Raw genomic sequence first — 15105 nt, 5'->3', positions numbered from 1 at the left:
CGCACACCGTGGCACTATGCCGGAAATTTGAGTTTTTCCGGCCTGGAAAGCCTGTCAGTGAGGCGCAAGAACTTGTAAATCATGTACTGAGGGCCAGCATAGTGGCAGGAGTGTGTGGTCAAAATTTCACTCAAATCCACTGAGAAACACCAAAGTTACGGTCAATTGAATGCCATATGAACTTTTTGGGTAGGCTGCCCCCTTAAAGGGGAAGTATACCCTAAAATCAAATTTTCACCAGTTGTAGTCTTCGGGGTGCTGAGTCGAATGGTCTTGGTCCGAGGAAGCTGAGGCGCTTCCTTCCTACTTGAATCCCAATCGAACCCGCGCACTTCCACCGAAACTGGGTGACTGCGCCCTACTAGATGGGGATTTGTATGCAAAATCTCACTAAAAGCGCCGTTTCGTTCTTATAAAAGCACGGATGACCGCGATTGGCCCATATGTTGTAGTCTTTTGGACGCTGAGTCGACTGGTTTTGGTCCGAAAAGGCTGCGATGCAGCGTTCCTCCTTTATTCCCAATCGAACATGGTTGAACAAGCGGTCACGTGCTCCTGCGTACACCAGTCACCTGGTCACCGTGCCTGCAGGGTACAACTTACTAGCCTGTTTGACCTTTTTTGGGTGCAGTCCTGTCACTCGAGTTGAACTCGAGTTGAACCTTGGTGTGAAAGTTGTCGCCTGCTGGCGTGGTGACCAGGTGATTTGGGCACCCAGGAGCACGTGACCGCTTCTTCAACCATGTTCGATTGGGAATAAAGGAGGAACGCTGCATCGCAGCCTTTTCGGACCAAAACCAGTCGACTCAGCGTCCAAAAGACTACAACATATGGGCCAATCGCGGTCATCCGTGCTTTTATAAGAACGAAACGGCGCTTTTAGTGAGATTTTGCATACAAATCCCCATCTAGTAGGGCGCAGTCACCCAGTTTCGGTGGAAGTGCGCGGGTTCGATTGGGATTCAAGTAGGAAGGAAGCGTCGCAGCTTCCTCGGACCAAGACCATTCGACTCAGCACCCAGAAGACTACAACTGGTGAAAATTTGATTTTAGGGTATACTTCCCCTTTAAGGTGGCAGACTACCCAAAAATTTGCTGAAAAGTCGATTTTGTAAATTCATATCGAGTGCTGCATCAAATGAAAGAGCATAAATAGCTGCAAATTCTCTGAAAATGTTGTCCTGATCTGACCAGCCGTTCAAGAGGTATGGCCGAAAATGTGCCCTTGCAAGGAAAGATTTTTTTGTTGCACGCTGTCATTTGTTGGCAGCACTGTATTTGAATGTGAGCAGACCGTGCGCAACTTGTCGTATCATGGAAACACGCGAAAGTGTGCAGAATTTTGCTCCAAGTCCAAAAAATCAGGTTTTTGAGCCACGTATTGGGCTGCACGGCGGCGGGCTTCGCCCGCCGCTGTGCAGCAGGACTTTTGCCAGCACCCTCGGGACGTTGCAGATATGTGGCTTGAATATTGTAGTTGACGTTGATTTAGTGACTTTGGCAAGTTTGAGTCGTGCCAAGAAGTCAGGTAGGATTCAGTACTAGGCAGTAGTGAAACGTTAGTCTTTGCCGGTTTCTGAGGGTATCCTGGATTTGGTGTGCAGCGCTGTGGAAATGGCTTGCTGTGGAGGTCCCAGCACTGGATGTTGTATCAAAGGTACGACCTCGTAGCACGTGCTAAACCTAAAAAAATTCAAAAATTGACTTGGGTCTGTGGGAGTGTGTGAGAGAACGCCCACTCGTTCCGTTGTGACAGATAGCAGGGCCTCGTTGAGGGGCCCTACCCCATCGACCATGGCTGATTCTGGACTTGTTCTAGGTTTGGGTCCCGCGCACGAACAGAATGAGCACGAAAATGTGAAAAAAATTGTAAATGCATTTGTTTGGCTCCTGGGTGGCTCGCACACCGTGGCACTATGCCGGAAATTTGAGTTTTTCCGGCCGGGAAAGCCTGTCAGTGAGGCGCAAGAACTTGTAAATCATGTACTGAGGGCCAGCATAGTGGCAGGAGTGTGTGGTCAAAATTTCACTCAAATCCATTGAGAAACACCAAAGTTACGGTCAATTGAATGACATATGAAATTTTTGGGTAGGCTGCCCCCTTAATGCCGTGCTTCGATCAAACAGTACGAGATTTATTCAATTATTTTGTTCAGTTCTGCAGAGCTTTACTACTGATTAAATACGAGTCGCCCGGAGGAGGAAATACTTGTTGTTTAGAGAGACAAGAATTTTCAGTAAAAATTGCTTGCCTGCAGACGTGACTAAGCTGTAGTGTTTTGCGTACTGGCGGTTGGAGCTCGAGGAGGCGCTTTCCGCCGTTAGGTACGAAGTTGCCCATGTTGGAATGTGGTGAGGTGAAAATGATTGAAATGTGTTCATTTCCAGAAAACATGGAGCACGTTTACGAGACCTGTCTAGGATGGTAGAGTAGATAGTCGACTGTATTCCAGCGCATGGTTCAGGAATATTTTACAATGACGTCATGATATATGATTACAGTTTTGTTCATGGAAATAGACGCTGTAAATGGTTACCGTTCTGGCCCTTGAAATGTGGCCATTGTAGCGAAGCAATTTTAGTGATATCTGATGACCATTGTTTTTCTCGATATAGCCATGCCTCTGTGTGCAACGATGATAATTATAAGGACTACTGGGGTGAGGGAATGTTGGCATGGTGAAGGTTTATTCCTAGTTCCCTAGTTCCTGTACCAGCGCTCGCTTTTGGTACCTAAACTCAATCGTATTTCGGGCCCATTTGGAGGTGATCGCCAGCTCCAACGTTTCCGTAAGTTGCGCAACGAATCCTTTTGCATGGTTCTGCTAGACACAAAAAGAAGCCTAACTGCAAAACCTGAGCAAAATTGGAGAGATTGCCCAGCACAGCTTTCAAGGCCAAGTCGTTTTGGGTCCAGAACGTTTTCTTGTCACAATCATCAGTGACATGCCTTGACTAATTGGAAAGTAGAGAACAACCTAAGGATACGTATACATTCGGAATACTAAAGAGAGGAATAATTTCAGTTACAGTTTTGTTTATTTACAGATTTTGCAGAGGTAAATGGATACCTATCATGCAAGTCTCACCAAACCAATAAAATAATAGAAAATAAATTATATATGGAGTGCATGTAAGTCAAAGGAGAGGAAGAACATCGATAGATTCAAAACCAGAGGTGCTAATAGAACACTGGAAAGGCACTAAACTAAAATTAATAACTGCAGTAGCGGATGTTGACAAAAATATGGTGGTAAAGACACACCTGGCAATATGGCGGTAAACACAAGCCTGCCCACACACGCTCTCTCCGCTGCAAAGTTCTGGCACAGAGCTCTCCTTCTCACCACCACAACCATCAGTTCGCGCCTGGCACCTAGTCGATGCATGGTTGGCAGTATCCGACATAGCAGGCTGGTACATCAAGTAGCGCACGGCACATAGAAGATGACACAGCCACGACATAGTTCGATTGCGACGTACGTTTCGTCCCCGCTGGACTCATCATACAATTTTCTTCTTGGATGTCTTCATACGGAGCTTGACTCGGGAGAATGAAGTTGAAGACACCACTGCGGCTGTGCTTATGGTTGATAACTATGGTGGTAAAAACACACCTGGCAATATGGCGGTAAACACACGCCTGCCCACACACGCTCTCTCAGCTTCAAAGTTCTGGCACAGAGCTCTCCTTCTCACCACCACCACCATCAGTTCGGGCCTGGCACCTAGTCGATGCATGGTTGGCGGTATCCGACATAGCAGGCTGGTACATCAAGTAGCGCATGGCACATAGAAGATGACATAGCAACGACATAGCTCGATTGCGACAAGAAGAAGATTGCCTGATGAGTCCAGCGGGGGTGAAACCGTACGGCGCAATCGAGCTATGACGTTGCTGTGTCATCTTCTATGTACCATGCGCTACTTGATGTACCAGCCTGCTATGTTGGATACCGCCAACCATGCATCGACCAGGTGCCAGGCGCGAACTGATGGTGGTGGTGGTGAGAAGGAGAGCTCTGTGCCAGAACTTTGCAGCTTAGAGAGCGTGTGTGGGCAGGCGTGTGTTTACCGCCACATTGCCAGGTGTGTCTTTACCACCATATTAATTTATCAACCATAAGCACAGCTGCAGTGGTGTCTTGAACTTCATTCTGCAGTAGTGGATGTAGACTATATTGTTCAACACGTGAAACTAGGTATGCCGAAAACTTAGAAGCGGTAAACCTCATGAAACGTCCTTACCTGGCGATCAAAAGCGTGGGACTGTCGAGTGAACGTATCTTAGCAGGATGTTTATTCCAAGCAAAAGAGATCAGGAAAAGGAAGCATTTAGCGAAGTAACTGTCAGTTGGTGAAAGATCAAGAGACTTGGGGTGTCGGGAAGATGATGAAAATCGAAATTTGAAATCAAAAAGAACGGAAGGAAATGTGTAGATTATGTTGTGAATAGATATAATGAAAGTACCAAAACACAGCGAAAATAATTTGATAAGCGACGATGAGACGACAGCCGTAAAATAGCAATGAATATGTATGTATGTATTCTTTATTTTACTCCGCAAAGTCAAACGGGATCGTTGCCCAATAATATGATAGCGAAGAAATATTATACAGTGCTGGCAACTGAAATCCGACCCCTGACCGGTGCGGTACGCTCACATCGCAAAGACCCAACACGGGATGCGAAACAGAGATCGCTAGAATGTGAACCCACCGCTCAGGGGTCGGATTTCAGTTGCCAGCACTGTTACAACCTTGGATCAGTCTGCTAGTAACTAAACCATGCAATTGGACCCACACCCACCTTCCTCACTGAACCCACACGCACACCCATTCTTTCCTACCAGACACTCCCTTCCCACTCACCAGCATTCTACACCACCCCAGCTCACACTCCTATCAACAAACTGTCGTTCTGTAGTAAATAAGTGTACAGAGCTTACTATTGTTGCTGAAGAGTGGCAGCCTGACATAATCTGCCTAACTGAAACCTGGCTCGACCCGAATATTGCACTTAATATTACGCGTTATGACACCTTCCGGAGGGACAGGCCCCCTGCAGAGAATAAGTCCGGGACAAGTGCAAGAGGTTATGGTGGTGTCGCTATTCTTGTTCGACAGAATAAGTTTAAGTCTGTTGCCATGCGTCCCGATCTAGCTCGCGATGGGTGCGAAGCCGTTTGGGTTCAACTCCAGCCGTATCCGGCTGCAGCTGAGCCGATCCTCCTCTGCTGCAGTTATCGTCCACCTTCTGCTAAGCCAACAGATATAGCAAGGTACTGCCAGACTCTCGAAGACGTACTCATTACTCTTCCTCTTTCATCTTCTCACGTTATCTTGACAGGTGATTTTAACAGCAAGCACACGTCATGGTGTTCGACAGATTCCACCAATACTGCCGGTGCTGAATTGTGTCGCACGCTCAGTCCATTTGGTCTTCACCAACTCGTCAACACATGAACATACACGTCACCCTCTGTTGTCCAAGCCTGCTTGGATTTGGTATTTAGTAACCGTGCCAATCTCTTGTCTTGCGTCGAAACTGACTGCCCTCTGGGCGCCTCAGACCATGCCATTGTGTACTGCCAGTTCGACATCCCCCTGCCTCAGTCTCCCCGCGAAATAACGTCTCAAGCTCAGGAGCCTAACCCTATGTCTTTCGATCTCCGACACGTCACACCTGCTGTGTGGGAGGCGGTCAATGCAGACTTAGACTCAGTACCTTGGAACTCATTATCCTCAGACGTGGACAGTGCACTTAGTAACCTGCACAGTGTCCTGCAGACTGTGCTGTCCAAGTATGTTCCCCTTCATAGCTCCCGCAAACCAAATCGAACTCCCTCAACCCCAGGGTCTACACGCAAATATCATCCATGGGTTTCCACTGAACTACGCAAGGCTATCAAGTTGAAGCGTGACCTATTCAGCCTCTCCAAGAAATTCCCTACGGACTACAACCTATCAGCATATAAGACACAGCGGAACCAGGTGAGACATCTCTCCCGCTGGTGCCACCGCCAGTACATTCGTTCAATCAAAACAACACTTACCTCAGGCAGCACTACGCTTCACCAGTTTGTACGCAGTCAGCGATCGCACAAAGTAAAACCTGGCATCCCTGACATTGCAAGCCCTGATGGGCTGCTGGTGTCCGACAGCTTCCAAAAAGCAACCATCCTCAACAAGCAGTTTACCTCTGTCGCGGTGCCTGATGATCCACGTTTAGTAATACCCCCTCTCCAATATGACACTCGTCTTACTCGCCAATTCACCCTCGTTCATATCACTACAGCAGATGTTCGTAAAGCCATCTCAAACCTGAAATCTGGGAAAGCGCCAGGGCTAGACGGTATCACGAACAATATGATAAAGAAGCTAGCTCCTGCGATTTCTTTTCCACTTAGCCGCCTATTTAACCTCTCATTTACCACAGGCAAGTTCCCTACTGACTGGAAACTGGCTAAAATTGTGCCTATTTACAAGTGCAAAGGCAGCAAATCTCAAGCTAGTAACTATCGCCCAATTTCCCTCCTGTCCTGTATTTCCAAACTTTGCGAACGGCTCTTCTTCAATCATTTGTATAATCATATTTCTCCTGCTCTGGATCCCGCGCAATCTGGGTTTCGTCGTGGTGACTCGACCGCTCTACAGCTCACCAAGCTGATCCAAAACATTGCCGACCATCGTCATATGGGGCGGAAAGTTGCCATGTGCTTTTTCGACCTCGAGAAAGCTTTCGACACCGTGTGGCACCGTGCATTACTTGCTAAACTTTCCAAAGTTTTCGGTGTGTGTGACTCAGCACTGGAGTGGATTACAGACTACCTATCCGACAGAACGCAAGTTGTCTTTGTAGGTGGAACTCTCTCAGATGCTTCACCTGTTCTGTCCGGAGTGCCCCAGGGATCCATCCTAGGGCCCTTCCTTTTCCTAGTGTATATAAATGATCTTCCCAGTCATGTTGAAGGTGTGTCCTTATTTGCTGACGATACTGCACTGCTCCGGTTCAATGAGTGTCTAGACAGGCTGCAAGACAGTCTCCAGCGGGGTATCAACGAAATCCATCAGTGGATGACTACCTGGAGACTAAGACCTAATATCGCCAAGACTGAGATATTATTCCTGCCGAACTCAGAGCCAACCTATGTTTTCACTCTTCCCGGATCCCTCACAGACCTCACAGTGGTAAAACAACACAAACATCTTGGTTTGGTCATTGACTCAGACTTATCGTTTAGTAGACATGTCGACTATATCTGTAGCAAAGTCAGTAAAGCTGTTGGCTACCTCGTGTCTCACTGCTCCCACCTACCGCTTGAATGCATTCGCCTTTTTTATCATTGCTATATTCTCCCCATTTTTCTCTATTGCTCAACCGCCTGGTCATCCCTACTTAGTAAATCGTTAATGAGTACCCTGGAAGTCCACAATAAGAGGATACTCAAAGTCCTTTTCCGCCAACCATCATACTTTCCTTCTGCCGAGCTGTATGATATGTTTAACACCTTCCCTATCTCTCGTCAAGCGGATCGAAAACTGTGTATTGTTGTTCATTCTATTCGTCTTGACAAAGCCCCGCCACACTTGCGTAAATATAACTGGTTTCTTCCCACTCGTCCTACGCGCAATCCCTGCACTTTACCTAAAGCCCGAACCTCAGCTTATACCAGATCTCCGTTTTTTGCTGCCTATTCTCTCTGGCTGGCCCTGCCTCTATCAGTAAAATCGTCTTGTACGCTAAAGTATTTCAAGGCCAACATGAAGCTCGTGTTCTAATAACTGCTAGTTCTTCATCCACATTTGTTTCTCTTTGCCTCCAGTAATGTGTAATATTTATTTATTTTTGCTTTTTTTTTGTTTACTGCCATGGCTGGCTACCGCCCCCCTCCCTTCATATTGGCCTATATTCTCTGGCCACGGGAAGGTGAAATAAATAAAATTAATAAATAAATAAATATAACTAATGTTTGCACTCATAACCATGTTTAGAACGAGGTCTGTCTCGTTGTCCAGGAAACGACCAATCAGCGACATTCCCGCCAAGGGCCTTATCAGAGTTTAAAGCCCGCTCAATTGTTATTTTACTACTCTTGATGACGCGTCGAGGGCCTTGGATTAGTTTAAAGCCCGCTGAATATACTCTAAACTGGTGCGTACAACTCCCTGTATGCATAATAGCACGGTGCAGATAATGAACTCTACATAACGTGTACGGTGTACTACTAAAAGCTACGCAATTCAGACGTGTGTACGGTTTTTGCCTCCCGTATTCTTTCATCTGTACGAATTTTCTTTGTCAACAGCTTGCGGAAACCTATAAAAAGCGAGGATCAAAGTCATTAGAGTTATCGACAAGGGGCTCTCAATGCCCCTAAGGCCCTGGTCACACATGCACTGGGATTCGCTTCGGCGACGAGGTTCGGCGGCAGCGAGCCTGGTGTCGCTCCAGCGAAACCAAGTGTGTATGGTCACACATACAAACAGGGCACAACTCCTACTTTGGCGGAAAATGAGACTGTGGTGCATACGGTACGGAGAATACACGGTCAATGACAATCACGCGTTTTCGTTGCATGGACATCATACGCGTACGCATACAAATTTCTCGTAGCAAGGCCATATACAGCAGACCGTGGTGTTTTCCGCTGAAGCGAATCCGCAGAAGCGACAGTCTCGCTTCGAAAATTTTGGAGGAAGCGGATTGGAGTTTCCGCTGAAGCGGAAGTTCCGCTTTTCGCCGTTGCCATGCCATTTTTCGCTCCTGCGACCTCGCTTCAGCGTATACGCTAGTTTCGAGTGCATGTGTGACCGGGCCCCTAATAGCTCCACAAGCTACATACATGTATATGAATAAGAATTAAGCTCGCAATAAGAGCCCAGCATTTCATTTGCTTCCATTCTACTTTTAGTAGTCCTAAGTGGTGCTGAGTTACCATAACTTACCAGAAGAAAAATATTCTTTCATACCACACCAAGTCTCTCTGCACACAAACCACAAAACTACCCAATATAGTGGTACACAAGCATAATGTAAGTGAGATAATGCATGTAACCTCGTTCTAAAATAGTTAGTGCATGGCAGGGAGGGTCTTATGGCTTGTTTGTGCCCTTCAGGTTAGCCCTCGGGCCTACGGCCCTCAGGCTAACCTGTCGGGCACTAACAAGCCATAAGGCCCTCCCTGCCATGCACTAACCTATAAGTAAAACAAATATTAAATGGAAAAAAGTCCAGAACGTTTTCTCGCGACTATCATCAGTGGAACACTGTCACATAGTAAGAATCACCAAATCAACCAGTCACATGTAATAAAATAAAAAATTAAAAAAATTCACGGTTCGCGTGAGACTCGGCCAAAGGCCCAGTTTTCCGCATCCGCAGGAACGCCACCACCCTCTTGGATCAAGGCGCAGATGCAGCTCCTAAGCGGTGGGAGGTGAGTAGATCAGACCCACCACAAAGTGGTCAAAGACCGAAATCCCATTCACTGCATCCATGTTTCCCTCGTGCCAGGCCACGAGTTCCCAATTAACTGTGGGTCGCAGCACGGCTGGAAAAAATCCTTCCGCTTCCAAGCAGGACTTGAACCTGGTACCCTCTGTTTCTCAATCATGGTCTTAGACCATCCCACTATGCCTGCCTGCCACATGTAATAGCTAGAGTAATAATAATATCACACGTAACGTAGTAATGTAGCAACTCGCGTTTCCAAATAACTTCTTTTATGCGAATAGTGAGAACTTAGGCAATGAATTTGACAATGGTAGCGGCAGATAAATGTGGGAGGTGTATGTGCGTGTGTCGACAAAAATGTTGAGTGTGTATTTTTTGAAGAGTGTCATTTTCATTCTGCTTACATATCACAGGGTAACGTGTACGAATATGGACAGCTTCCAACACCTCCAACTGCTTAAAAGAGAAATGTGCGGAACAAATAACACTAAACCAGGAATCGTGAGGAAATTTACGACATTCCAGACTGGACATCAAATGCTTGTAGATGGCATGCATTGCAGACTTCCTCTAGTTGACATCCAACACTTCCTCGTCAGCACCACTATCATCCTTCACCTACGGACCTTCCCCTCCCATGCTGTCCTCCTGACCATCCTGTTCTTCCCCACCATCATTCGTCTCCATGTCCTCCCACCACCGTTTCTTTCTCCTTGACCCGTTATTCGCTGCGCCTGTACCCTCACTCGCATTTCCTGGTCCCACTTTCTACATTTGTCCTAGACGTGCCTCCGCTAATCTTTGGTTTCTCCACAGATCCGTTTTGCTTACGGTTCGTTCTCCTAGTGATCTTCCCCTTGCCACAGTAGGGTTTGCTAATATGAGCGATCGCGCGGCGGTCTACCAAGACCGGCATGCAACATAGTATGGAGGAGGGCAACGTCCATACTGACCTGTGGATGTACAAACAAGGCGCCCTGGGAATCCCACTGCAATGTTCTCTCCAGGCACAGTCCTCTAACATCTGATTTCGGTAAAGTTAAAATACTAATTGTGCACGATTACATGGCTAGATTTCAGCGTGCATGCAGATACGAGTTACATTTACTGTACTCCATTGGACATGCAGACTCGGGGTTCAAAATGGCCATTTCTTTCATGTTATATTTCCGGAGGAAGAAAGAAAGCCTGGGATAAATTAGTTCAGTGTAGTTGAAATGGGAAGGATCTTACAAAATTGAATGGCGCTACTGTTGAACTCGGCCGAGAACATAACCCTTGCAGCTGGGCATTAATGATTCAAGAAGGATATCATCAGATTAACTTTTACTGTAGGACTCTTTCCAGACCCCTTGCAGCTGGGCAGTCATAATCTAATTCTAGCGAATGGTGTAGTGAGCGTCATCGCAGCGAAATATTGCGACCTTTCAGCACAAGAACGTTCTCGTCAGATTTAAATGTTTAATGTGTGTAGGAGAAAAAAAAACCAAGTGGACATGCTCATTCAATTAATCATAAAAGGGAGATTTGTTGGGGGAAGTTATGCCCCCAAACTGATGCGCATCGTACGCAAGTAAAAGGATGGAAATGCTGCTATAAATTTTGATATTACAAACAGAGAGCCTGGTGTGCACAAGTCGATGCAATGAACGTTGAATGCAGCTCGTTGGAAATAGGTAACAACCAAAGCAATGTGTTTAAGTGTTCAAATGTACTTGTAGAAATAACACAATGGCAAATGTTTTCATATCCTATAATCAGGAAGGAACAACTACGAAATGGAAAGTAGAATCCAGGCAAAATTTTACCTCTGGCATGGGTTTCGACAGATCGAAACAACTGGGTGTAAGGATACCCGAATTTGCAAATAAATGCTAGCAGATTGCATATTATGTGGCCAAAGCATGCAGTCCGATGAAAGTCTAAGAGCAAGGTTATAGATGGAGCGCGCACAAAAATGAGAGACTGAAAGGCAGAATGAATGGAATTCAGAATGTGTTTATGATGAAACATATTGCTAGATCATGTGTGCTCAAGTGTCAAACATAAAAGAGTACTGGGTTACTGTGAATGTTCGTGAGGTGGGTGTTGTCTGAACGCGGCTTCTGAGCTAAATTACGTTCACATCGCCGGTGTAACATTAACTCCAGTGGGGCCTATTTGGCCGATTTCTTTTTCTTCTTCTTGAGGTCGACCATGGCGTACATACCTTCATCAGCCTGCTCATCGTCCGACTGTGGGAAGGACGTATATGGATCGGCGGTGGGCGTGCGTGGCTCTGTAAATGGAACACGGTCTTCATCCTGCACCAGGTGGGATGGCTTGGGTGCTTCCTTCTGTTTTTCCTGTCTTGTTGCATCGACTGCGGCATATGCGTACTGATCAAAGTCTCCTTTAGGTTGACCTTCTGACGTTGGTCTCGGCTTTGGATCGTCTACACAACTGTACACGTTTGTGTCATCAGTCATTGGTGGATCCGGCTGCTTTGTAACTGGCTTGGGCGCTTCTTTGGCAGCGGGGGTCCTCACGACGACGTCGGCAATGTCAGAATACACTTCAGGTCCTGTTCCCGTGTCCCCTTGCTGATCGCCGTCGTTGCTTGTCTCAGCGCTGCACGAGTCGCCGATTGTTCCGTATTGATCCCCTCGGAGACTAGCTACTGACTTGCTGGCCTTGCTGGAAGCTTCCGCAACACGCTGAACTTCTCGTGAAGCTCCTGAGTTATCCATGATTGTAACAAGGCCTGTTGTGCGAGTGCGCATTACCAAATAGATGACCGTGATCAGTAGAACAACAAGGACCACACCAAGCACACCGATGATGGCGACATACACAGTGCTATTGGAAGACTTGCAGGTAGTCGTTGTATCACTGCTAGGAGTTGATTCTGCCATGGAGACAAGAGGAGCAGAGATAAAGACAGTATTATGTATCTACGAAGCACGACTGACGTACGCATCCAATGCATTCTTCCCGTCACTGACACAGCAGCTGCACAGTGATTTAATCAAATCCAGCAAATTCGATTTCGTGCAATTGTTCGACTGTCCAGCCGTGCATCCATAGCCCCTCCCCCTCCTCCTGACCTTATCTATTCGATCCCTATCTCACAGCTTTCACTACAAGGTTCTGTTTTTGTGTTTTTCGTTGCCTACATGATCTTGCAAGTCCTCCTTTCTGCACATACTTTCAGATGACAGGTAATACAGGCTGCACATGCCGGGATGATCGCAAAATTACTCAAGGAGAGGAAACGCGGCTATCACAAGTGCATTTCGCTTCTGGACCTTTTGGTCGTCAGTCATTGACGCGGCGATATTCGCCTTCCCAGGTCGGTTTGTGCCTTTAAACTTGCTCTGGACAAAATTAATTGCAATTTGTGACAAGTGGTAAACGCGCTCCTTCTTGCTCGGCATCTCTTCCTACATGGTTTCCACTTTGCTCATCCTCACTATAAAAAGCAGTGTGCATGCAACACCCCACCCCCTCTATTCATCATACACATTACTGCTTGTTATATCTATGCTCAGTACACTGCTTACACATGCACACGCCCATGTTAATCATATGCTTTGGAATTCTCATGTTATGATTCTTTTTATTATTTCCTTCTGGAACTTAAAAATACCCCCATTCCGGCAATAGGCTATCAGCTGCACCAAATAGATAATTTTGCCAATATTTCGCCCAATGGGCATATTATTGGCAAAGTTATCTTTTTGGTGCATCTGAGAGCCTGTTGCCGGAATGGCGCTATTTTCAAGTGCAAGAAATACGCTGCAATAGAGTCTGGGAATTCTGAATAAATATTTCCTTATGAGTGCAATAAAGAGTATAATAGATGCAGACATTGCCAGACAACAGCGAGTTAAGGAGTTTTAAAGGATTATTATTATTCAATATCCATTTTCGTTTTCCGGTCTTCAGTGAATATTATCGGAACTGAGGGTAATGTATACAAAGAACATTAAATAACTGCATAATTAAAAGTGTGAAAAAGGAAGTGCTACAGCATTACATAATAGGTGTCAAACATAGTTAGCACTATCTTGGAAGGAACCCGTGGTTTGTTCTTCAGGGAATAAGGCAGAATTTCCTGTGATCTAAACGAATTCAAATAAAAGAAACATAGAAACAAACAAACAAACAAACCTTCGCAAGTCTGACCACTGTCGGTCCAGGTACCATTCGCGCCACAGGTGATGTTTCTGTTGCCATGGAGTTCATACGTCGAGTTACAGATGATAATTGCCATGGTTCCAAATGTTGGGGTGATGTGCCCAACCAGCACTGAGCCACTCTGCACTATTGGCGTACCTTTGCACCGTACAGCTGAAACAGAGCAGAAATTCAAGTGCCTTTTTCGAGTATTTGCTAGGACTTCTACATAAGTACAAACCCACTGTTTTAGGCCCTTTTTCGGCCCGTAGATTTCGGTAAATGCCTACTGGACAGGCCGCCGTCAAGACAACACTGCTTCACATTGGAAAGGTTTTTGGGACTGGACGGATTAGGCATGTCAGCATCCCTGAAGACAAGAGGAAATACCTCTCTGACAATACAAATATTAAACATTTCTGTAGCCGATTTGCAGCACTGGTTGCATCCCAAGCCCCCACCCCGACCCACCCCCTTCTCCGAGGTACGTCCAGAAGTAGGTAGAAGTACACAACAGGTACATATTACAACACCTCTTCTGACCCCGAGGACATCTCCACTATGTTCGTTTTTGATCTTTCCTGAAAATTTAACAACGTTGTTGAGCATAAACCCCTCAAGTCCATGATTCCGAAATACAGTCCCTGCGCCCGCCCCTCTGCGAGGTATAATCAGTGATTTCTACTTCACCACTACTGCATCAGTCCGTGCGCGTTACCAACGTGATTAGGGATAACACGCGCGAACTGTGGTGTGTTGGATCATGGAGCTGGCATTATTTTGTCATAATGCACTTGACTTTGCAGCTCCTCTTGAGCTAAAATTATGAAAAGATGAAAGCTTAGGTTGTTCAGTCAGTTAATATGAACTTATCCACAGGCAGCGCACAGCGATTCAGTGCACAGCAACTCAGCTTCTTTCTCAAGGCTGCCATGGCTCTCAATTCTGAATACCGTGCAGTAGTGTAAAGTCGTAGTTCGTCCGATCTTGCAATATGGTACGCTGGTAGCACCCTCCGTACTAGCCAAAGTCATGGCCATTCAGCTTAGCGCACTCCATGCCATCGGTGATGGCTGCTACCTGCCCAGCCTGGACATCCGTTGTACTGTTGCTGACCTCGCCTATCTCTTCAAGATCCACTCTTTGACTGGCCCTTCCATGGTCACAGCCCTCATATCCACGCCAGCTCTAGCTCGGGCCCGCACGCTAGCCGGCGTTCGCTTAATCACCATCCACCAGCCGTCCAAGGTGACCAAGACTGTCCCGCCTCAGTCTTGGAGCCATGACTTTCGGTCCTTCACTCATTGCATGATTGATACAACGTCCCAGCCTCTATTCTTGTGCTCCCCGCTCAGAAGGCGATGCGGACCTTCAAGAAAAGGGTCTACGTCCACCTGCGGCATTCTTACTAGGATGGGGGGGGGGGGGGGCAGTCGTTTTGAGCGTACTTTACTTGATATACGGGTTTTTAATCCTCATGCACGCTCAAA

At 46.5% G+C, this 15105-nt stretch overlaps 1 protein-coding gene across 1 annotated transcript in view; it reads right to left on the bottom strand.

Annotated features, from left to right (window-relative positions):
* Positions 1-10849: 10849 nt before the first annotated feature.
* The window catches only part of LOC135819468 (uncharacterized), a 53824-nt gene continuing 49568 nt past the window's right edge, over positions 10850-15105 (bottom strand). The window contains exons 8-9 of the mRNA XM_065332682.1: positions 13610-13789; positions 10850-12344 (exon numbers count right to left, since the gene is read on the bottom strand). Of these exons, the coding sequence (XP_065188754.1) occupies positions 11614-12344; positions 13610-13789 (911 nt within the window). The 3' untranslated portion in view covers positions 10850-11613. The remainder of the gene's footprint in view (positions 12345-13609; positions 13790-15105) is intronic.

This window comes from Sycon ciliatum, chromosome 6, assembly GCF_964019385.1.
Source record: "Sycon ciliatum chromosome 6, ocSycCili1.1, whole genome shotgun sequence".
NCBI classification, from domain to species: Eukaryota; Metazoa; Porifera; class Calcarea; order Leucosolenida; family Sycettidae; genus Sycon; species Sycon ciliatum.
The sequence above is the reverse complement of the archived record's forward strand: the minus strand, read 5'-3'. Positions and strand labels throughout refer to the sequence as shown.